Genomic DNA, 21,647 nt, shown 5'->3' on the forward strand with positions numbered 1-21,647 from the left:
TTATTAAAGTGAGCTGCCTTGGAGGATGGCTGAACTCTCCACTGCTTTCCTAGTTTTAAATTTAGTTTCCAAAAAGCTACTTTTACTATACAAAGCAGAATGTAGTACGTAATAAAAGACATTAAATGCTCTTGCTGAGGAGCTTTAGTCACCTTTGAAAAACAAAGATGCAAAAAATGAATTTCATCAAGGTGAACATTAACATGTGTGTAAATTTACTGCCACTGAGAAGAACACCTTTATATTCAATTGAAAACTTCTTTAAATAAAGAAAAAAGAGAAAGACGGAGTAGGGGACATGGGATTAAATCATACTCAACCACATTCAAAAAACAAAATTAACAAATCTTAATTACATGTAAACTGGGATATTTTTCAAAATAAAGGTAAATATATAACATTTAGCTGGAGATTTCTTTCTTCCATAACTTAAAGCTATGTCAACAAGTAAAACTTAAACTGGATTGATGCATGAATATAAAAAAAAGTTTTACAGTCACAGTTCAAGACAAACTTAGGGTCAACAGGTGCATACCTTCCCAAAATCCTCTGACATCAGGAAGTTCTCAATCTCAGTCAGCCAGAGCTCGACATCTTCCACATTCCTGTTGTAAGCTTGCTGCTCACTAGCTTCATTCAAGCGGCCACCTTTAGTCAAAGCAATTAACACAATGTATGAAGCTTCTTCACACAGAAGTACTACTTACATTTCATCCATTTTTTTAGATGTTTGATACAATGAACTAAAAATGTTTGCTCATTTGGTTAAAGATAAACTCTTCTTCAGGTGCATATTAGAGCAACTGAATAAGCAATATTTCAGAAGAAAAAAATGAATAACCTTTCCAACTCGCTTAAATCAAATCAATCTCGTTTAATTCTGTGTGTAAATACAACTGATTTCACTAAGACCTACTCTTTTTCTCTGTCTGTTCATTCAGCTGTTGCCACAACTCCTGGATTTCCTCCAGTCTCTCTCTGGTAATGTCAGAGGCAAAGTGATTGGAGTCAATCAGGTCCTGGCCCTGTTTGTTGACAGCTTCAATACGACTTTGGTTGGCTGCAAGCTCTTGCTCAAAGTTTTGGTGTTTCTGGACTTTATTTTGCAAATTTGTGGGGTCCTGAAACAAAATATTCAGAAAAGTAAGTGATAAATTTCCAAATGGTGATGCTTTGCATTTAAAACTAACTGCTTATTTGCTTCATTTACAACTTTCATATGACTAAATGCTAACAGTACAGAACAATGTACCTAGTAAAATAGCACATTTGACACACTAGTGCTAATGAACTTTGTACACAAAAGGAGCCAGCTCTCTGGTGTGCAGTGCAATTCCTTTAATTATATTACTTGACACTAAACGGACACTAACCAGGTGAAGAGCTGATAATCATATAAAAAATTGTTGCACACAGCATTCTTCTTAAACTGCTGAAATGGTTACACTACAGAAACCTTACCAAGTAGCTTTCATCTGATGCTGTCTTAAGTTTTTCGTTGATCCAGCTTTTGGTCTCGTCACAGTCTCTTTCAAAGACTTGGAATCTAAGGGAATCTTCTAACATGCGGCGTCTTGCACCAGATCTCTCATACAGTGCATTTCTTCTCTGGAGGAGCTACTCAGAGGAATTAATTTGACATTTAACATTCTTTTAATCAATCCTTCACAGATTTCTGCAGTATGTTCCATCTTATCTTAATTTAGAAATTGACAATAGACAAAAAGGCTTTCAGTTAATCATTTAATATATCTTCGTTATTCAGACTTTTTTTATCTACTAAAACTAAACAAACCACTATGCCAACTTACTGCATCTCTCCTGGCTGCAACATCATCAGCAGCATAGTGCTCATTCTCAATGAGCTTGGTCGCAAATTCATCGAGAGCCTGAAATAACAGACAGGATTGATACTGAATATAACAAAACACCCCTTGGCACTTACAGCGTGATTATTTCATGTCAGACTGGCTCATCAAAGAATTATCAAAGGATTACATGAAGTCCAATAAAGGGGATACTCACATGGATTTTTTCCTCTTGAGCTGCAAGAGATTTCTCAAAATCTTCATGTTTCTTGATAAGGGCTTCTACACTGTCCAGGGAGTCTCCAAGATCCTCGTTCTGTAAGAATGCCTGGAAACACAAATACAGTGGAAGGGGTTAAACATTAAAACCATGACCCCATCTCTTTTCAGTTTTTAAAGATCGAGCCAATACATCCTTTCTTGACTCAGTGATAAAAAAACATTCAGAAAATGCAACATTTAGGATCTTTGTTAATTCAGAGGTTGTTAAAACTGAATCAATATAAAACATGATATAACGACATTTTATTCCTATTACTAGGTGATCTCACCTCCTGTTTGCTCATCCATGCATCAGCCTGCTCTGTGTCTCTGTAGAACAACTGTAAATCCATGCACTGTTCATAAAGAATACGACGCTCTTCCCATAGTTCCAACAGAGTTGTCTTTTCATTGGCTAGCTGGACCAGCTGAGGAATACAAAGAAAAACAAGGCATTATTATTATTACTGGTAGAACTTCGATTGAGTATAAAAACCTGATATTCTCTTTTCACGATTGGAAAATTTTCTTTGCTGTAAAAATGCACGGGTATCAATTTACTTAATGTGACTAATATTTGAATTCTTAACTTTTTGTATTTGATAATCACTAATGGCAATGAAACGTGATAAGTAAGTTTTCCATTACTGACTGTATGTTGCTCATTGTGTAAGTTTTCTACCTTTTCTTTGACCTCTTCAGTGGCATAGTGGTCAGATTCCAGAAGCTGTTTGCCTGCATCTGCTGTGGTCTTAAAACTGTCTTCACGAGCATCAATTTCTCCCTGTACAAGAACAGAATATATGTTAAAATAAGGTGAAATGGTCCTTTCATAATTACCAAATTAAATTAGGACTACATCCGAAACATTTTCCCTTGCAATATTTTTTTTAATTTTACATGCAATCTTTGTACTACTGACAACTATTTCTTTTCATGTCAATAAATGTACCTTGTGTTCTTGATGTCTTTCCAGAAGAGATTCTGCCCCAGCGACATCTTTGGCCAGATCATCTGCGGAGATAATAGCCATCATCTCGTGGATCCAGGAAACCAGGTCACGGAAATCGGCCAAGAATCTCTGGAGGTGGTAGGAGTCATCCAGGCGATTTTTCCTTTCCTCGGCCTAATGGTACAATAAGTATGATAAATTTGCATAAAACATGTAATATTAAAATAGATTAACAGGACAATGTATAATAACCAGTTGAACAATTTTACACTGCAACCTACCTAAGCTTTTATCTCAGAGAGAATAAAAATTTTAACAGATCATCATTTTTGTTTATCATAGTGTTTTTGTCACTGATTTCTACACATGACACATCAAACCTTACAAAACCTGCTGTAATGAAGTCAACTTTACCTTCTCTTGAAGTCTGGCCCAGTTTTGGTTGATTTCATCTTGCTTAGTCTGCACCTCATCAGCATGGTCTGGATACTCAGCAGACAGGCGACCAGACTCAGCATTTAACTGTGTCACACGTTCTTCCAGGGCAGCCAAGTCGCGCTCAGCTCCCTCGTGTTTGCGCTGCAGTCCCTGAACGCTTGCTAGGTCCCGGCCATAGTCATCTGTGGACAGCAGGCCATCTTTCTCTGTGATCCAAGCTATGGTCTCATCAGCATCTCTGAATAAGAGAGAAAAGATAAAAAAAAGTTACATTTGCAAATTAAATGCTATGAAAATTTGTTATAAGAGATATTACTCACTCCTCTCAGCATCATCCAATGAAGGCAACATTTTAAAATCTCTCTTCTATCATTCGGCCTCTTCCAAAAAATAACTTTGGAAAAAAAATCCAATTTATGCCAGCCAAAAGCTACAAGAGTATGTCAATGTGCAGTGCCTGGTCAGAATCAATTTTGTTTAAGCCAATGGTTGATACCTGTTGAATTGCTGGATTTCATGTGCCCCAGACAGTTTCTCCTGCCTCAGGATTGCAAGTTGCTTCAGTCTCTGCCAGGCTTCATTCAGCTCCTGCAAATCAGAAAATATGATTAAATACAAAAACTGTGAAAGATTTCTGTGATTTGGGTGTAAATTGACTTTGAGAATATAATCTCATCAACATGCTGCATTACAAATCAAATCCCTTGTTTTTCAAATCCATGTACACTTCAGCTATTAAATCATTGCAATTTTACATTTCAAAATTTTAAATTTGAATCCATCAGCTGAATCATTAAGACTGTGACTTGACTTACAATCTGTTTCTCCCTGATTTGTTCCTCTGAGGGATGTCCATCTGACAGCAGCTTCTCTGCCATACCATTGACTTCTGTCACTCTATACTCGTGGCTCTCCAAGTCCTGGAATTATCCAACAGTACATGATTGTTATTAACATGGTGGTTAGTTGAACATTAACTTAAATATACAACACGCTACCTACAGATTGTTTTAGTGATCATTCAACTTCTTATGAGTAAACATGTAAATCTAGTTTAAAGAAATGACATGACATTCATCCATATTTTAATAACAGTGAACAACTCTTAGAGTGGAAACAAATCTCACAATAAGTATATTAATGAAATCATCATTTTAATTCTACCTTAATTTCTTTTTCATTTAATTTCATTATTATTATTTACTTATTTTATTAATTTTTTTTTTTTTTTAGGGGGGGGGGGGGGGCAGGGGTGACAGGGGACACACAACAGATTACTCCACCTTGCGGAATTCATCATATTTCTTCTGCAACACCTCCACATGTTCCAAGTCGTGTCCAAACTCCTCAGAGGTGACAAAGGCCTCCTTGTCTGTGATCCAAAACATCACCTCACTGCACTCTCTAAAGAACTGCACCAGGACCAGTGCCTGCTGAAGCTTTATCCCTTTGTCCTGCAGCTTGGACAGCAAAAGCTCCCAAAGTCTGTGGATCTCCTCAAGACGGGCCTGGAATGTTTGAATGGGAATTTAATTTGAGATGGTTCTGAATTTTAATCCCAATTTATCTTTTAATATTTAGAAAAATATTATATGCCCAAATGTAAAAGCCATCATACATGTTACAAAACAGACTAGACAGAAAGACTTACAAATACCAGCTGTAAAATAATGATGAAAATACAGCTGCAAAGTGCTTACGACTAAACCAATAGTACATAACATAGGAAATTCTTTTATTAATCGGATAGTAATAATCTTAAGTAAAAATTATCATAATAGGTGCCAACAACACAACCAACAAGCAAGTCTCTAACATATGCAACAGCACATGAACAATGATATTGATCGGTAAAAAGCTTCCCAAACCTTGATAATGTCTGATGCAAAATGGTCAGCATTGATCATTTCCATTCCTCTGTTGTCCAGTTCCACAATGGCATTAGAATGGGCCTGTACCTCTGCCTCAAAGGCCTGGTGCTTCTGGATCTTGGCCTGAGAAAGAGTGGTAGTAGTAAGTTGTTAACATCATGGTATGACTATGCCACGGAAATCATTACTCATGATTGTACATGGCTTTAAGCCTTAGTATACCCAGTGGTAGAAACTGTATGGTTTACAAAACTTCTTAATTCCTGAGCAACATATACTTGTTTAATAAGAAAAAATTATGCAAGATATTACATCAATGTAATCTATGAACCCATGGCACTAAAAGACATATATATATGATTTCAATATTTATAACAAACCTGCAGATTAGTAGTATCCTTCCAACTCTCATCTGAGGCAGTCTGTAGTTTTTCAAGAATCCAGCTTTCAAGCTCGTCAGCATCACGTCTAAAATACTGGAAGTTGCGGGCATCTTCCAGCATCAAACGACGCTGATGTGTGGCATCTTTAAAGGCGGCATAGCGCCCTAAGACCTCTGCTCTTCTTTCCTGGATGTCCTCTGCAGTTTCGAGGATTTTAATCTCTCGAGGATGAACCTCGGCAGACGTCATGGTGTGCGTGTCACTTCTGAGACCAAGTTATGTCTGCAATGGAAACATTTTTTTTTACTAAATTGAATAAACCAGGTGACTTTCTTAGAGTTAGCCTTATTTTTATACAAGCAAAAAATTTTATCAATTTTGTCAAATAAATTTGGGATAGTAAGATGCAAATGGCTTTCTTAAATTTAAGAATCAAAAGCAGGTCTGCATAAGAATATCATCTGTTGTTTTTTTAATCAATATCAAGAGCAAATTTGCCAAATGCTGAAAATAATTAAATGACTAGTTCATAAAATGCCATACCACCAGAAAATCACCTCATAATTTAAGTTATAACTTACCATCTACTTGGTAATAATACAGAATTGCAAAATCATGAATAGTTCTTATTTTCTACATTCCACAAACCAGAATTCTAACAATGACTAAACAACTACCTATGAAAATACTGCCCAGCAAATAGCCCACATACCCTACATCCCAGTTGCTGTTGGAGAAAAGTCAATAAAGTCCAATGCACACAGACATAATGTAAGTATCAGCCAGCCTCTCTCATATAAATCATACTACACTGCATGCTTGAGTCATTACCAATCCCAATAGACAGCCCCAGATGGAAAATCACCATAGCAACAGCACATAGTTTCCAGCTGTTAACATTGGCTATTTTGGCCATAAGGCTGTGTGCCTATTTTGTAAAATACCTGTGTACTAGATGTGTGTTGCCTCTGACTCCCTTCAACTATTAAGAAGCATGTAAAATATCTTGCCTAGCAGGAAAGTTATCACATTTTTAGCTTATGATAAATAGAAAATCTACACAAATACAAACATTAACTTTTCATTTTGCCAATTTCCTATGATAGAGCTTACCATATCTTATTAACTTAAATATTTTAGTTGATAATAATGTTAGTGAAGCCAGTAATCAGGGCATTTTTCCTATAGCTGTATGGCCACAGATAGGATACTGGACAGCAGATAAACAGAATCAATATACATAAGGTTTGAGTCATAACTGATAAGCTGCTACTACTCTGGAATTCTTTTTTTGATGTAAGACGGGGAACATAGAGCTTGGTCTATCTGACCACAAACTTATGATTTCTTTAAAAACAGGGCAGTGTATTTTAACTACAATTTATTCTATATCTGAATGGTTTAAAATTAATAAACATATTAACTTATAATATTTATATTCTTCATAAAATGAAGTAAGTCAATCATTACTTGGCATACTCAAATGAGGAATAAAATCATAAATTCAAAACATAATTCCCTCCGTATTACCCTTAAATGAAGACTCAGGTGCAACATAACATCTAGAATAATTTAAAATCATAACCACTGTTTCAACAAGACCTATGTCTTATCTTTTGTATTAAGTTACTAATATAGCTTTAATTTACTGTGTTCTAAGAATGAATAAAATGAGTATATTTGATTTTTTTTTTTCATTTTGGGATTATACATCTGTAGCTATAACATGCCCATCCTCCAAACAACTATTGACTATGCATCTTTTAGCTAGACTGCAGATAATCAATAACCCAGTGCAACTGAGGGTTAATTCATGGGACAGTTCTATGGTTAAGTGACTTCAAGATCAATATTCCTGTTCTGTGTATGTGTCAGAATAGATGATAGCATTCACATGCACATTTAACAGCTGCAGCCATGGCTTGCACACTTTCTATTTTGGCAAAGTTAAAAGTTTTAAAGAATGTTGGCTCGATGGCGGTTTGTCTAGCTTAAGAAGTACCTCTTTTCTAATTAACAATGTGTTCTCGTTGTTTCAAAATATGCTTCATGATTGAGAATTGCTACAAAAGTTATATGCAACAAGAAAAGATCCCGTCGTATCCTTTTTCATTAATTCTGTAATATCCATGCAATCTGTCATTACCATTATTCCTCCTTTTTAAGTCAAGACAAAGTCAACAAATACTGGAGTATTATTTAAAAAAGAGGTTTCGAACATTTTTAGTAGATCCAGTTACTGTATAAGACTGTGCTGCTTTTGGATACATGTACTAGTATTTGAAATGATGTGAGGTACTAACATAATTTAAGCAAAATGTTCAGTGAGCACTCCTCTGTATGACTTTTCATAGATAAGATACCACAAGGTCAAACGCTCTAAAAATCAGATTTTAAACCTGAATAGTGCTTCTAAATTAATTTCCACACAGACTATAAAGGGAAACTAATTTAGACTTGGTAGTTCCTGCATGAAGAAGCAATACCAATATTTCATAACATAAAAATTGGATCCTTTTATCACAAATTATTTCTGTTTATAAAACTTTATTAGAGCACAAACTGAGTAGCCTTTTAAATACTAAATTTTTTTTAAATCTTAGCAATTCTTCTAGATCTAGCATTTACATCAAGTCTACCAATGTGATATGCTAAGATAAGTATTACCATTATACCTTCACATTTTCTTCTTGGGTTTTGAGCTTGGCAATATCGTATCAATAAATCACATAAACGTAAATGAATGGAAGAAAGTCTGAAAGGCATTTAGAATGCTGCACAAGGTCTACTAGCACTTAGCTGCTTAATAGTCGTATGCAATAATTTTGGAATGCTTTGCTGCATTGCGTTTTTTATCTACACCATTAATAGCTGATGCTGATCACTGTCAAACTCTGCTGCCCTCTCCAACGTCCAAGGCTTCAGCTTTAGCTTCATTGCATTGGCTTTGGGCGTGCCGAGAGTTTGTAGGTCATAATGCTTTCTGCACGTTTTTTACAAATCAACACAACATATCACCATGAAACTTTCATCAAAAAATGAACACATATTTCAACATTGAGAACAATTACAATAAAGACGGAAGATGATCAACTCACTGAAATATCCGATGCGATTCTCAAGAATTCCAGCAATCCAGCGGCTTCCAGACTGAAGATGGCGGCAAGGACTTCTGGCCGGCTCGAGAGCACCCCCTATATTCTAATATTTATTTTCATTATTTGGAGAATTAAATCGGGTTTTAGGTAAATTTCATATAGTTCAAAGGTTACATATTGAGATATTTTATCGATTTATATATATAAATATTTGTTAAATACAGATTCCATCGTATGAGTAAATTAATTTAAGCCATTAATACCACACCACGCAATTACCAGAAGAGCCTGACATCATCCGCCGCATTTCTTTTGCTCACGTGACCACGCGCAAACACCGGAAGTGGGAATTCCCTTGTCAGCGTGCCCTCACTCATCGCCACCCGTGTTTCTGAAAGCTGGAAGGGTCAAAGTCTTTAGAATCGGACTGGAAGACGAGGTGATGAACATTTACTTGGTCATTGTGTGATATATTCGGGACTGCGACAGGTAATGTTATGGTTGGTGTATAAAACCGCAAATTTGCAGCTTGAAAGTAAAGGCTAACTTTGAACAACTTTCTCTCAAGATTCAACTTTGTTTTCTCCCAATGTTTTTGCCTCAGTGAAGCCTACTGAACCCAGTCTCGGAATTTGATGTCTTATTCCTTGCCCAAGGTAACCTGCGGGAAGTTGCAATGTAAGACATCCATTAAGATCAAACTTAACATTTTTAAAATAGATCTATGTCGGTATATAGTTTTCACTAACTATCAAGCAAGCTGGATTAGGACTATTAGTGGATAATAAAATGCAGATAATTTGGGTCAAATATAAAGAATTTTATCCATTCACCTGTATCTTCTTATTATTTATGGTGCAAACACTTAATATGTATATTTTTCCTTGTGGTAGTTAGAGAGCCTTTAAATATAAAACATCTCTATGCTCAATAAAATTATTATATAATTATTATTATTATTATTTAAAATTAAAATTTAAAAAGCTTTGAGGTGGGTTTAAGCTGAAAATAATGTTTGTTTAATGTGTTGGGACAAGTTTGTTTAAACTTTGGGAAAAGAGACTAAGTTATCCTCTCAATAGATGCAGATTTTTTAAAAAAAGTACCTTATAAACTTTTTTCAGGAAAGGCCTTTGGGTCATGATGGCAAGCCAAGGCAGCAAAATTTCAACATTTGTCTTCCTGGATCTCGAGACTACAGGGCTCTTAAATGCCAGAGAAAAGACCAGAGTCACTGAATGCAGCCTAGTGGCTGTTCACAGAACTCAGCTTTTGGAGGCATTCAGAAACAGATTATCTTCTCCAGCGCGTGTTCTGAACAAACTTACCCTGTGTTTCTATCCCATGAAACCAATTCCACACAACATTTGGCAGTTAACAGGTAGGGAACTTAAAAAGTGTAGCTGGTGCATTTAACTGCTATCAAGTCATTTAATTAATTCATAAGCATTATATGTATTACCAAATGTACGTGCTACATACGAACTTGGTTAATTTTTAAAAAATTGTTTTAAAAAATGCACTCATGATATCTTGTGATTGAAATGCATAGATTCTTGGTAAATTAGGCCAATTAAATGCTATGCCAACAAAAGTAAGCAGTACATTTTCTCTTTTTTGTTTTTTGTTTTTTTTTTTCAGTTGTATCCAGTACTAGTGTATTCAGCTGCTGGATGATTGACTATGCTGCTATTTTTTTTCCATAGGGGCAAGTTATCATTTTCCTAGTCAAATGTAGTATAATTTCCATGTGTTTTTGATATATTTGATATATTTTTTATTGTTTAGCTCTTTTCTTTCAGGTCTTGACAATGACAACTTGTACCATCAGATGAATTTTACTGGTGCGACTACTGAAATGTTTAATGCATTTCTGGCAAGACTAGACCCCCCTGTTTGTCTGTTTGCTCATAATGGAGATGCTTTTGACTTCCCTCTTCTCAAAACAGAGATAGAAAATTCTGGTGAGTCAAGTTTGCTAAGTGTTGACCCCTCACTGTAGAGTAATCAGCTTCATGTCCATTATTAAATTGAAGTCGCTAAATTTGAAATTAATGTCACAATTTAACCTCTATAAAATTTGTTAAAGAAGTTTCCAGGTGAAAATGAATAGTCTGTTTATATGAAACTCCTTTATTTTATTGTATTACAACAATCTCAGGAAATTAATAGACATTGTATAATATGAAACAGTTTCTATAATTACTGTAATTACAATTTGTTCAGACACAGAATGCATAAGACTACTTCTTTACAAAAATAAACATTTATGTTGTTTCATTTGAATATTCTGTGTATGATTCATGTCACCTTTTAGGCCACAGCCTAGCTCAGGGAATACTGTGTGTAGATACTTTAAAGATGTTGATGACAATCTATGGAAGAGGTGGATATGACAGAGTGGGTTCTCAAACCTCAGCCACAGAACCATCAACAAATGAAGTGGATGATCCACACGATCAGGTTCAGAAGAATGGTGTTGACATAAGCACCCCACCTAGATCTTTTAGTCTTGGAGCTGTATTTGAACACGTTTTTGGCCATTCTCAAGTAAACACCCACACAGCAGAAGGAGACTGCATGTCACTCTTGATGATCTGCCAAAAGATGGCTCCACTTGTCTGTGTGTTGGCGGATGAAAATGCAGTTCCTTTCAGCCGCTTCAGTGCAGTTTATTCATAAACATGCAAGTATATTCTTAAACCTGGTGAATTTCCTTATGAACTGGATAAGTTTTAATGTCTTATTTTGTTAACAGTTATGACTGTAGGAGAAAGGCCTTTATATCTATTTGCCTAGTTTGTGTCACATATTTGCTTGCTTAGTATTTTGAAAATATAAAAAAAACACTTATTTTAAGTTTACTTAGTAGATTTCATGTTAAAAGGATAAATACATATAAAAAATATCACCATATACATCATCTTTCATGCTCTGTTTTTTAGATATATCTTAGACATTTATATTTTACAAGGTCATATATAGTTTGCATCCTATTTCGTTAGCTTTGAAAGAACATCCCAGATAGCATGTCGCCGGTGGGCCGACGTTGGGCCACCGACTCCAACTACGTCGGCCCACCAGCTACTGTCGCCGGTGGGCCTACGTTGGCCTGACCATCGGTCCAACGTTGGCCCACCAGCGACATACAGCTTGAGCGGCCCAACGTCGGCCCACCGGCGACAAGTAGCTGGTGGGCCGACGTAGGTCCACTGCTTTTATCTATTTTTTATTTTCTTTATTATTCATTAATTCATTGATTTATTAATTTTTTGATAATTATATTATCATTATTATTGTCATATATAATAGACAAAACACAATGTAATATTTCAAGAGTGTTTAATCTTCTGTAATATTTCTTCCTTAAAATACAACAACGTGGCAAGTTATAATGGACCTTGAGATATTAAAAAAACCCCCATAAATTCTATTCCTAAAGTATAGAAAACATAGGTAATCTTCCACTATGAGATATGGCCTCAACCCCTCCCCAAGCCATACCAGTTACACTTATCTTTCCTTGCAGTAACACTTTTAAAGGAACAAAAAACATTCATCTTACAAATCTTCAAACAACAGCATATATAAAATACTTAAGTTAACTCCATTCAACACTGTTTCTGTACCCACATGGTAACAAATCTGTTTGAATGCATGTGCCTGTAGGTTTAAGCATTTAATAGGGTTAACAAATGGGAATTATTTTATATAAAATGGCCTCCCAACAAATCCCAAAGCCATACCAGTCTTATACAGTCTTTACTTGCACTATTTAATGCAATCATTCACCTCACAAGCTTTCCAACAACAACATCATATAAAATACTTAGTTAACTCTATTCAAAAACTTTTTCTAGTACTGTATCTGGTAAAATATTCATTTGCACGAAACATAAACTGTCATAAACATATGCATATATACCGGTATGTCCATTCAGCAGTACAGGGAAATAAATTTTCTTATATTTCCAAAGCCATACCAGTCTAATGCTGTCTTTACTTGCAGCAAATAACACTATGTAGGAACAATATCGTTCATATCACAAAATGTACAAACAACAACATAAAAAATTCTACGTTAACTCTATTCAATACTCTAACTGCAACATATCTGTTTGAAAGAACCAAGCATGAGTGCTTTAATTTGTAGTCAGAACAATTTAAACAGTCAAAAACGTCATATACCGGGTACATGTTCATGTAGATCCAAGCACAGTTAGTCTATGTCTTCAACAAATATCCCCTAACCTTAATTATTAGTCAATCTTGACTACGGTATCCAAATTTAATTTCTCAATAAGCATGTAACATGATACATACTTTCAACTCAGGACCAAAAAAAAAAAACAAAAAAAAAAACATCAGTCTGAATCCGAGGATGATGATACAATTGTCTCTTGCAAAGCCTGGACTCTGTCTTTTTCTGAAAATAACACATTGAAGTGATTGCAAGTGATTGTCCATCATATCCCTATTAAACTGAAGTGTTTACATGTAAATTCAACATAACTAAAAGGATTGGCATGGAGATCAACATCATCAGAATGAGAATAAACTGTTCTATTTAAGAAACCAACTGATACATGTAGTGCAAACATGGAAAAGAATCTTATTTTTGTATTAAAAAAGTAATTTCAATTTTTTAGATATGTGTTAAAAGAGACAAAAGAAAATAAATATGATTAAATACAAGGATGTAATACATACCAATCTTCTTCAACAATCTTCGCTGCCTTCCTCCCTCCCTGTCGCTGGCATTTTTCAACCATGTCTTCATGATTCTTTCTGTGTCACTTTCCTTGATACCATTTTTTTTGGCAGCATCTGTTAAAGTTAAAACATTTTTAAATATATTTCAGTTTTATTACAACCAAATTAAGGCGTGAGAGGTGATAGAGTGGGAAAATATTACATCATGAAAAATTATTTTGACTCACCAGCAGTCACATACTTACCATGCAGGACTCTGGCAATTCTGCTTTTGCACAGACCACATTTTTCTTTACTGCCATCCCCTCTAGCACGGCCCTTCCAGTTGAATAAAGTTGCCATAGGAGATGTCATAAGCGCTTCCATCATCCTATATATGGTGTTTTCCTGCCCTGTCCCCCCAAGAGTTGTCAGGTGACGGACCTACAACAAGTGACATTCAGACAGTCTAATGCATTTTTTTAATGCAATTTAATGGAAAGAATTAAATTACCCTTTAACAGCACTCTTCCTTATTTAGTTATACTACTTTCGTCTGTGCCACAGGTTAAAAATCTCCTACTGGAATAATCAAAATTACATTCCTAACCATTGATTAATACTAAAAACCAAATTAGTTGTTATAATTAAAGGAAGTTGACAAAAAAAAATATCTTATCAAAAATATCTTATCAAACACAGTGTTTTATAGAATACTCACAAGAGCTTTGGATTTGGACCGATCTTGCAGTACATCTTCTAATCTTTGGAAATCTTCCATTGATCTGATGGGAAGATCCAGATCTTCCACCATCTGGCTGGTGTCCTCATCCACTTTTTGCCTGTTGTATATGGCCTGGAGCAGTGCTGTGTTTTTTTTAGTTTGCAACAAAATCTGTTGCAAAATTACCATATGTTCCCTGTCATTTAAAAAAGTTCCCTGCATTATCCAATATTCAACTTCAAAATAAGGGTACAATTAGAAAGACATTGGACAGCTGACAATTTAGAAACATGTAAAACTTGCTAGCTGACATTCACTTCAAAATAAACAACTGGCAACAACAAATTAATGTTTGTCACACATACCTCTCAGCTGATCTGTGGGTCAATCCAGAAGAACTGGTGCTAGGTGCACTGCAAGAGAAGTAGCACATACAGTAAATTTTGCCATAATAATAATATGATTACAATAAATGTTCATCAACTTGGAGAATGCGTTTCACTTCAATTTAATTAAAGTTACTAATCAAATTAAATTATATTATAAAAATAATTCACAAAAAAAAAAAAAAAAAAAAAAAAAAAAAATGCATTTAAAGTCATTATTCTCTTCTTTGCATATATATATAAACTTATTTTACATTTCCTTAGGGGATAACGGCCTGCTATGGAGTGTCTGAATTGATGATATTGGTCTTTCTCTTTCTACTGGTACACCATCACTGATACAAAAAAAAAAGGTCAAATTTAAAACAAAAATTATCATCCAAATTTCGTTCTAGACGGTGTTGGTGACTGAATTTTTTATAACCAATGGAAAGGTGATTATGCAGTCTTCAATTAAAGGAATTGCATATATTTGACATTTATCAAGTCTCAACTGGAGTTAACTAACCTCATGCTGCCATCCTCCAGAGAGAGAGAGCTAGAAGATTTCTTCCCATTCTTTTCTAAATTCTGTATGCCACTGTATATGATTGAAAAAAAAAAAACAAGGAAAAATGAAAAAAAGAACTAAATAAATATGAACATTTTCACAATAGCTGAAACTGGTATGCAACCTTTAAGTGAACAATTTCAATTGCAGTACATTTACCACAAGTCTAGGAGTTCACTAACCTCATGCTGCTATCCTCTACCATCCTTGGGGCAGGAGGTGGAGATGGAAATGGCCTAGGCGTAGAGAGAGAAGAGGGCTTCCTCCCCTTTTTACTCAATGGCTGTATGTCACTGTACATAATAAAAGAGCAAATGAATAATAATTTAGAAACATAATTCTTTTCCTTTCATAGCAAATAACATTTAAATACCACTCAAATACCATTTACCTTAGCAAAGACATACTGAGCATTAAAATAAATATTAATTTTTTAGTATGCACATGAGTTGGCCTTTATCCCCCCCCCCCCCCCCCCCCACACACACACACACACACACACTCACAACCAAGATATCCTTTTTATTACTTAAAAAAAGAATTAACCTGTCATCAGATTCCTCTTCTGCAAGTCTAGATGGCAGGTGTCTCCTTTTGTGCAAAAATAGCATTTAATACAGTGGTATATATTACTATAATCATGATGATTATATATATATTTAGAGTGTGAGTGATGCAACCATGGGAAAATGGAAATTTTACATTTTGATAAACATACAATTACAATTAATATAAGGCACTTTATGATGAAATAATAAAGTATTTTCGGAATTTAACGCAATTTACTATAATGATGTATATAATGTCCCTCTCACCTCCTCTTAGCTTCTATGTCAGTCGTGTCCAGGTCAATATCACAAATGTTTCGGTTCATTGATTTAACTGCTTTGGCGCACTTTTCCCTTGCCTTTCTATAGTCACCTAAAAATTACTGCCTAGTTAACATTGCTGTAGAATTTGCCACTGACCAAATATTGCACACATTTTCATTTCTTATATTCCAAATTTATTGATAATGTTAAAGGGATAATATCTCTTCATATGAGATCAATATTCCACAATAAAAACATTGTGAACAACTCATGGAAATATAATATATTCTGTTGTACCACAAAAACGACAGTTATGGCTATTATTCTTGTATCTGAGCTTGTCTTTAGACCACGTGACCTCCATACTCTGTTATAATCTCTTAAGAGATTATAACAAAAAAAAAAAAAAAAAAAACTTTTTGGAAAGAAACCAGGGACTAACTTTGAATGTAAAAATGGATTCCTTAACCATTGGTAAGTATGGGAAAATAGTTGTTTACTCTAGGAAAATTCATTTTTTAGCCAAAATGAAGAGTTATTATCCCTTTAATTTAATTGGTTCCACACACTTACTAGTAGACTTCAACACTTTGCAGTCATACACATCCCAATCGCTATCTGGTGGCACACACTCCTCTATGGCTCTTCCACCTCTCATAACTATCTTGGGGGGCCAAAGACACTTATCGCCTTTGACCCATTCATCAGGGGCCACTGCCACTGAATTTTCCTCAGGGAAATATACGATGTTGAACTTTGAGCGAGACATAATCTCCCTGTGATACAAATGTTATAAAAGTTAATAAAGTTATGCCTGTTTATCACAGAAGGGGTAAAGTAATAAATTGGTTATTTAATGGCAATAAAACTAATTTTGATTTGATCTGCTCTGGACTGATGCTCACTAATCGACCACTCGGATTATTCACGGACCATATGTGTAGTCTACTAGATTCCACAGGATATATAAAAAAATTTTCTTTTGTCATAAATGGTTGACATATCAATGTTCTTTCTTGATTGAAAGTGATAATATTTTTTATGATGAAAGGTGTTTGTCCAACATATATAGCATTATCTGGTTGTTTAACTGATAAAAAAAAATTTTCCATATGAAGTTCTTTATATTGTTTGCATTGCTGATATTCTTCTGGGACTGGTCCTCTGTGGTGTTCTTTTTTACAAAATGTTTGTGAAGATTTAATTTTTTTTTTCACATGTTCCCTTTCAGCAAGACGGCGTATGACTTGTTGGAGTGGCAATTTTGGTTTGCGCACAAGTCTCTTTATAGTCTGAAGATAGTTTTCAAATGGGAAACTTGAAAAATTGTGTAAAACTCCATACATTTTAGCATGTGCAGCCAAATGAGTGAGCGAGTGAACGTTATAAATTATCTGTTCTGCACCATATGCCTCACTCATGTGCTCCACGAAAAGGGAGAGTATTTGACCAGCAAAATTACAGTAATCTCCACACAGTGTCTCACTACACAAAATGGTGATTGCTACAAAAAGCATAATAAAATGTTTATACAATGCATTTGGCAATTTTCCTCTTAGAACAACAGGACCAGTATACATAAGAAAGGTTCGGAACTCCGTAGCCTTCCATCTTTCAATTTCTGATAAAGCCCGTCCTTTACGTAGAAATTCTCTGGGAAGAAAGTCTCTCATATTGTTTATACCATCTGAGATACACCTAATCATGTTACCCCCCAGTCTCACATGTAGTGGTCCATTCATCCACAGTGTCAACAACTTCTTCATAACCCCTAAACATACCAGGTGCATGTAATCTAGTGGAAATTGGCTGATCATGCCAATCCTCAAGGAAAGTAAATTTGACTCACCACGTTGGTGTTCATCATACATCATCTCATTAAATGCAACATCAGTTCGAGGTTGTGCATTAGTTTGTGGAAAAGTCATACGGTGATTAACCCACTCACCACTTTGAACACAGTTGTCACACCCATAATACCCTGTGTGACCTTTCACTTGTTTCACAAAGCTTCGGGCAGCTGTATCACAAACAAAATTTGATATCCTAACACTGAAATTTTTGTCATCATAAATTATACCAACTTGTTCTAAGTGTCTCATTTCTTCCACAAATTTATTCAGAAACTGATTAGCATCATTGGGTTTTGACTGTCCAATCCATAAGCCAATTACAAAGGGATCGGGCTTTTCCTCTTGTGGGAGTAAACCTAAAATTGGCCAAAAGGATTCAGTACTGCTCTTAAAAAGAGGCAAGCCATCAATATTTATCTGCAGAATGATTTCCTCTTGAGATGCAAGTTCCTGATGAGATGCCAATCTGCATTTTATTCCATATTCTATGCCAAAATGATGATAATTGCCTCCTGCAACTTGATCAATGATGTATGATTGTTTAGTTTGCAGGAGTGTCCGGCTGTCTTTTGGCAAAAAAGGAAAATATGGTTTTAAAATACCCAAAAGACTGTTTGCATGACTCAATGGAAGGTTGCTGGTAATCACCCAATCCCTCAGTTTCTTTGCAAAATCTTCATCTTCTTCACCATCTGAAGAACTAGTGTCCGACACGTCATCATTGCTGCTATCATCACTGAAATTGCTTTCAATATCAAAAGTCATATCCATATTTTCCTGATAACTGGCCTGTGAACAAGCAGATTCTTCATCAGAAACATCAGCTGTTGTCATTGTCTCCTCATGCTCAATGGTTTGCTCTGCAGGTAAGATGTCATTATCATCTTCACTAGATGATTCATCATGAAGATTTGTTAGAATCTGCTGGGCAAGTTTCTCAGCATGACGACGTAATGTCCTGTCGCTGAGCACTGACTTTTTTCCGTCAGACATTCTGTCAAATAATTGAAATATTTATCAACATTAGGTCCTGATAAGGTAGACTATTTCTGCTTGATGAACTACACATTTTAATGAGTAGTGATTACCTTAGTAAAAAAAAAAAATCAGTGCTGGTCATTTTAGTCAGTATGTGGCCCACATTTGTTATCTTGTTCACTTTTAAAGAAATAAATGGTGTTAATATGATTGATTTTGATATAATTTATTTTGTAAGTGAGCATATATATGACATAAATGAAAAACAGTTTTTTATATCCATACTGTAAACCCCAAATCTGGTGATGGCAAGTCGTTATAGTTGAGGAACACCAGCACCAATGCTTTGGTGTTAGGACAATCGAAATCTCCTTTTGCATTAAGTAACAACTCAGTGATAGTTTATACACTTTTATTGCACTCAATGACAAGGCAGCAAAACTGTGAAATCTACAGCCATAAAAGCAATGCAATAATGCACAAAATGATAATGCTAGTGTGATTGGTGCAATCTCTCAGTTCTTCAGTGCTTAAGTTCTGTAAAGCTCCTAAGCATTTTTGATAATTATTAGTTAAAGGTACATATGAATGGAGTGTTGGTGGATCATGGATTCCCAGTAACACATATAAACCACTTCTACTAGTTTATGATACAACTAAAAAAAATTCGACATGCTAAGGGATAAACTGAATAAATCATTAAATCAGCCATAGAAAACATAGAAAAGCTTTAGACTGCTCCTTTTTTAAAATTTTAGTCAGAAATTTAACCTACTTTTGTTACCGTCTTTTCTGGCCTGGCCCAATCTTTAATAGCATTGAATATACAACATTTTATAGCTCAAAGTTAGTAAGATTAACATATAGAAAGGCAGTGTCAGTCATGGCAATTACTAATCATGTCTAGTAACAAATGCACAAAACTTGACATGCAAAGTAGACTGAGTTCAAAGGCAGATTATTATGTAATTGGAGTCAAGATCATGTCTAGAGAAGAATCTAGGGATCGAACCTAGGACCTCTTGCGCTAGGTAAATTAACGTTCTAGGCAAGTGCTCCACCACTGAGCTAATTCTCCTTTTTTCTAAGATGCACTCCAACCTGCCAAATAAACCCAAATCAGTTGTCTCCTTATTAATGCGGGATACTGCCAATTGTCAAGTTAGATTCTAAAATTAATATGGGAGATAGCATTTTGATTGTTATTATTATATTGGGAGCATATGGGAAATAATTAACATGTGAAAGTAGAACTTACACATTTATAGGTCTAAGTTAGTAAGATTAACATATAGAAATGGAGTGTCAGTAATGGCAATTACTATGTCTAGCAACAATTGCACAAAACTTGACATGCAAAGTAGACTGAGTTCAAAGGCAGATTATTATGTAAGTGGAGTCAATATCATGTCTAGAGAAGAATCTAGGGATCGGACCTAGGACCTCTTGCGCTAGGTAAATTAACGTTCTAGGCAAGTGCTCTACCACTGAGCTAATTCTCCTCTTTTTTAAATGAACTCCAAACTGCCAAATAAACCCAAATCAATTATCCACATTCAGTTAGATTACTGACAAATGTCATGTCAGATTCTACACTAAATATGGATTTGGTGAAACATAGTTTTGCATTGATTATGGTTGATAAGCATGCAAGGTAAGAATGTACACAAACATCAGGTGTCATCAAACACTTACATCAACCGACAAAAATATGTAGGGATTGCCCTATTCACTAGAAAAATTGCTAAATTATATATATATATATATATATATATATATATATATATATATACACACAGTATATTAACAATAGGTACAGTAATCTTCCCTTCGACTTGGTGAAATTGTATCTGAATTTGTCATATCGGCGCTGAGCAGTAGGTGAGCGGGGAAAAATTATATCTTAATTATACTATAAAATTTTCTCGGTATAATTTCCATGTGTAAATATTTGGAAATACTTCAAGAGAAGGCTCTGGAGTACCGGTAGCTTAACTACAAACTAAATAGGTCAAGTAAGGTTCGCACCAAATACGCAATGTTGATGTCCCAACTAGCACATCGAATGAAAAATGAGTCACATCCAGGAAGCGGGTCGTTGCTTTTGCTTTTGGTTTATTACGTCTTATCGGGTCTTTTGCTTGAATCTTATTATAAAAATGGTGAATAAAACCGCGACGGGGCCACAATAAAAAAAAAGACAATGTTCTCCGGTTAGCTACTTTTTTCACTTAGATTCGTCACAACAGCACAATTCCTGCATAACATACCGTTTAACAAATATATACTATGTATACAATTTAATCGTACAGTATGTCTACAAGTATTAACATTGTATTAAAGTAAACTTACCTTCTTACAATAAAGCACAGCACGTACGTCCAACTCGGTGGGAGAGCTGACAGACAACGCAGTCGTCTCGCGACGTCGCCGCATGCTTTCGTAGCGTGCATCCGTCGCGTGTTGGACGTCATGTGATATTTGGAAGCCAATAAATATTGCACATTCCGTAACAGGTTTAAAAAGACCTTATAATCGTCTTCGTCGCTCTGGGGATAATGCAATAAGTAGCCACGGACACAAATTTGGCGTGTATTTAAAATTTGACCGTATAACAACTACATCGCTGGTGGCCCGACGGTGGGCCACCGATGGCTATCGACGGAAAGTAGCGCTCTTTCCGTCGTCGGCCCGCCAACTACACATCGCTAATGTATAGACGGCGGGCCAACAGCGGCCAGCTAGCGACGTATCAACGTTATATGCGTAGCTCCCCAGATAGCATGTCGCCGGTGGGCCGACGTTGGGCCACCGACTCCAACTACGTCGGCCCACCAGCTA

At 35.5% G+C, this 21,647-nt stretch overlaps 4 protein-coding genes and 2 non-coding genes across 18 annotated transcripts in view; 1 reads left to right on the forward strand and 5 right to left on the reverse strand.

Annotated features, from left to right (window-relative positions):
• Window positions 1–8,930, reverse strand: part of LOC106175284 (spectrin alpha chain) — a 35,319-nt gene extending 26,389 nt beyond the window's left edge. For all 10 annotated transcript variants that reach the window (XM_013557200.2, XM_013557199.2, XM_013557198.2 and 7 more), the window contains exons 1-15: window positions 8,812–8,930; window positions 5,711–5,995; window positions 5,328–5,453; window positions 4,743–4,967; window positions 4,275–4,379; window positions 3,956–4,047; window positions 3,436–3,697; window positions 3,022–3,195; window positions 2,752–2,853; window positions 2,360–2,497; window positions 2,026–2,136; window positions 1,812–1,889; window positions 1,462–1,617; window positions 917–1,121; window positions 536–648 (exon numbers count right to left, since the gene is read on the reverse strand). In XM_013557200.2, the coding sequence (XP_013412654.1) occupies window positions 536–648; window positions 917–1,121; window positions 1,462–1,617; window positions 1,812–1,889; window positions 2,026–2,136; window positions 2,360–2,497; window positions 2,752–2,853; window positions 3,022–3,195; window positions 3,436–3,697; window positions 3,956–4,047; window positions 4,275–4,379; window positions 4,743–4,967; window positions 5,328–5,453; window positions 5,711–5,962 (2,139 nt within the window). In that variant the 5' untranslated portion in view covers window positions 5,963–5,995; window positions 8,812–8,930. The remainder of the gene's footprint in view (window positions 1–535; window positions 649–916; window positions 1,122–1,461; window positions 1,618–1,811; window positions 1,890–2,025; window positions 2,137–2,359; window positions 2,498–2,751; window positions 2,854–3,021; window positions 3,196–3,435; window positions 3,698–3,955; window positions 4,048–4,274; window positions 4,380–4,742; window positions 4,968–5,327; window positions 5,454–5,710; window positions 5,996–8,811) is intronic.
• A 181-nt stretch (window positions 8,931–9,111) lies between these two features.
• LOC106175307 (three prime repair exonuclease 2) lies at window positions 9,112–11,727 on the forward strand. Of its 3 annotated transcripts, none has more exons than XM_013557251.2 (4): window positions 9,112–9,300; window positions 9,936–10,192; window positions 10,614–10,775; window positions 11,129–11,727. In XM_013557251.2, exons 2-4 carry the CDS (start codon window positions 9,952–9,954, stop codon window positions 11,491–11,493), a joined length of 768 nt encoding a protein of 255 aa, XP_013412705.2. In that variant the 5' UTR covers window positions 9,112–9,300; window positions 9,936–9,951; the 3' UTR covers window positions 11,494–11,727. The 3 variants fall into 3 exon arrangements, with proteins under 3 accessions (XP_013412705.2, XP_086864144.1, XP_086864142.1); XM_087008018.1 differs by having other exon boundaries at window positions 9,153–9,250; XM_087008016.1 differs by lacking the exon at window positions 9,112–9,300 and adding an exon at window positions 9,410–9,489.
• Window positions 11,728–12,239: 512 nt separating this feature from the next.
• Window positions 12,240–21,558, reverse strand: LOC106155869 (uncharacterized). Of its 2 annotated transcripts, XM_087009202.1 has the most exons (12): window positions 21,159–21,558; window positions 16,549–16,751; window positions 15,979–16,084; window positions 15,710–15,754; window positions 15,346–15,456; window positions 15,122–15,193; window positions 14,868–14,948; window positions 14,593–14,640; window positions 14,225–14,423; window positions 13,770–13,947; window positions 13,522–13,638; window positions 12,240–13,237 (listed from the first exon to the last, which is right to left on the reverse strand). In XM_087009202.1, the coding sequence occupies exons 1-12, from the start codon at window positions 21,278–21,280 to the stop codon at window positions 13,176–13,178; spliced, it is 1,344 nt and encodes a 447-aa protein (XP_086865328.1). In that variant the 5' UTR covers window positions 21,281–21,558; the 3' UTR covers window positions 12,240–13,175. The 2 variants fall into 2 exon arrangements, with proteins under 2 accessions (XP_086865328.1, XP_086865329.1); XM_087009203.1 differs by lacking the exon at window positions 14,868–14,948.
• LOC147763204 (uncharacterized) lies at window positions 16,750–19,520 on the reverse strand. Its single transcript, XM_087009200.1, has one exon. The coding sequence runs from the start codon at window positions 18,819–18,821 to the stop codon at window positions 16,797–16,799; it is 2,025 nt and encodes a 674-aa protein (XP_086865326.1). The 5' UTR covers window positions 18,822–19,520; the 3' UTR covers window positions 16,750–16,796.
• On the reverse strand, window positions 19,798–19,884 carry Trnas-aga (transfer RNA serine (anticodon AGA)). The gene is given in 2 exon segments: window positions 19,798–19,833; window positions 19,849–19,884. It is a non-coding gene; the product is annotated as a tRNA-Ser (tRNA).
• On the reverse strand, window positions 20,222–20,308 carry Trnas-aga (transfer RNA serine (anticodon AGA)). Its single transcript is given in 2 exon segments — window positions 20,222–20,257; window positions 20,273–20,308. It is a non-coding gene; the product is annotated as a tRNA-Ser (tRNA).
• Window positions 21,559–21,647: the final 89 nt, after the last annotated feature.

This window comes from Lingula anatina, chromosome 3 (genome assembly GCF_051362555.1).
Source record: "Lingula anatina isolate TDL-2025a chromosome 3, LinAna3.0, whole genome shotgun sequence".
Taxonomy (NCBI): domain Eukaryota; kingdom Metazoa; phylum Brachiopoda; class Lingulata; order Lingulida; family Lingulidae; genus Lingula; species Lingula anatina.

Excerpts from the sequence above, each read along its gene's own strand:
- LOC106175307 (XM_087008016.1), top strand. Across the intron at positions 10,193-10,613 it reads CAACATTTGGCAGTTAACAG|GTCTTGACAATGACAACTTG; the intron begins GTAGGGAACTTA and ends CTTTTCTTTCAG. Across the intron at positions 10,776-11,128 it reads AACAGAGATAGAAAATTCTG|GCCACAGCCTAGCTCAGGGA; the intron begins GTGAGTCAAGTT and ends GTCACCTTTTAG.
- LOC147763204 (XM_087009200.1), bottom strand. The coding sequence starts at position 18,821 with ATGTCTGACGGAAAAAAGTCAGTGCTCAGCGACAGGACATTACGTCGT.
- LOC106155869 (XM_087009202.1), bottom strand. The coding sequence starts at position 21,280 with ATGACGTCCAACACGCGACGGATGCACGCTACGAAAGCATGCGGCGAC. Across the intron at positions 15,755-15,978 it reads GACATAGAAGCTAAGAGGAG|GAGACACCTGCCATCTAGAC; the intron begins GTGAGAGGGACA and ends TTTGCACAAAAG. Across the intron at positions 13,639-13,769 it reads AATTGCCAGAGTCCTGCATG|ATGCTGCCAAAAAAAATGGT; the intron begins GTAAGTATGTGA and ends TAACTTTAACAG.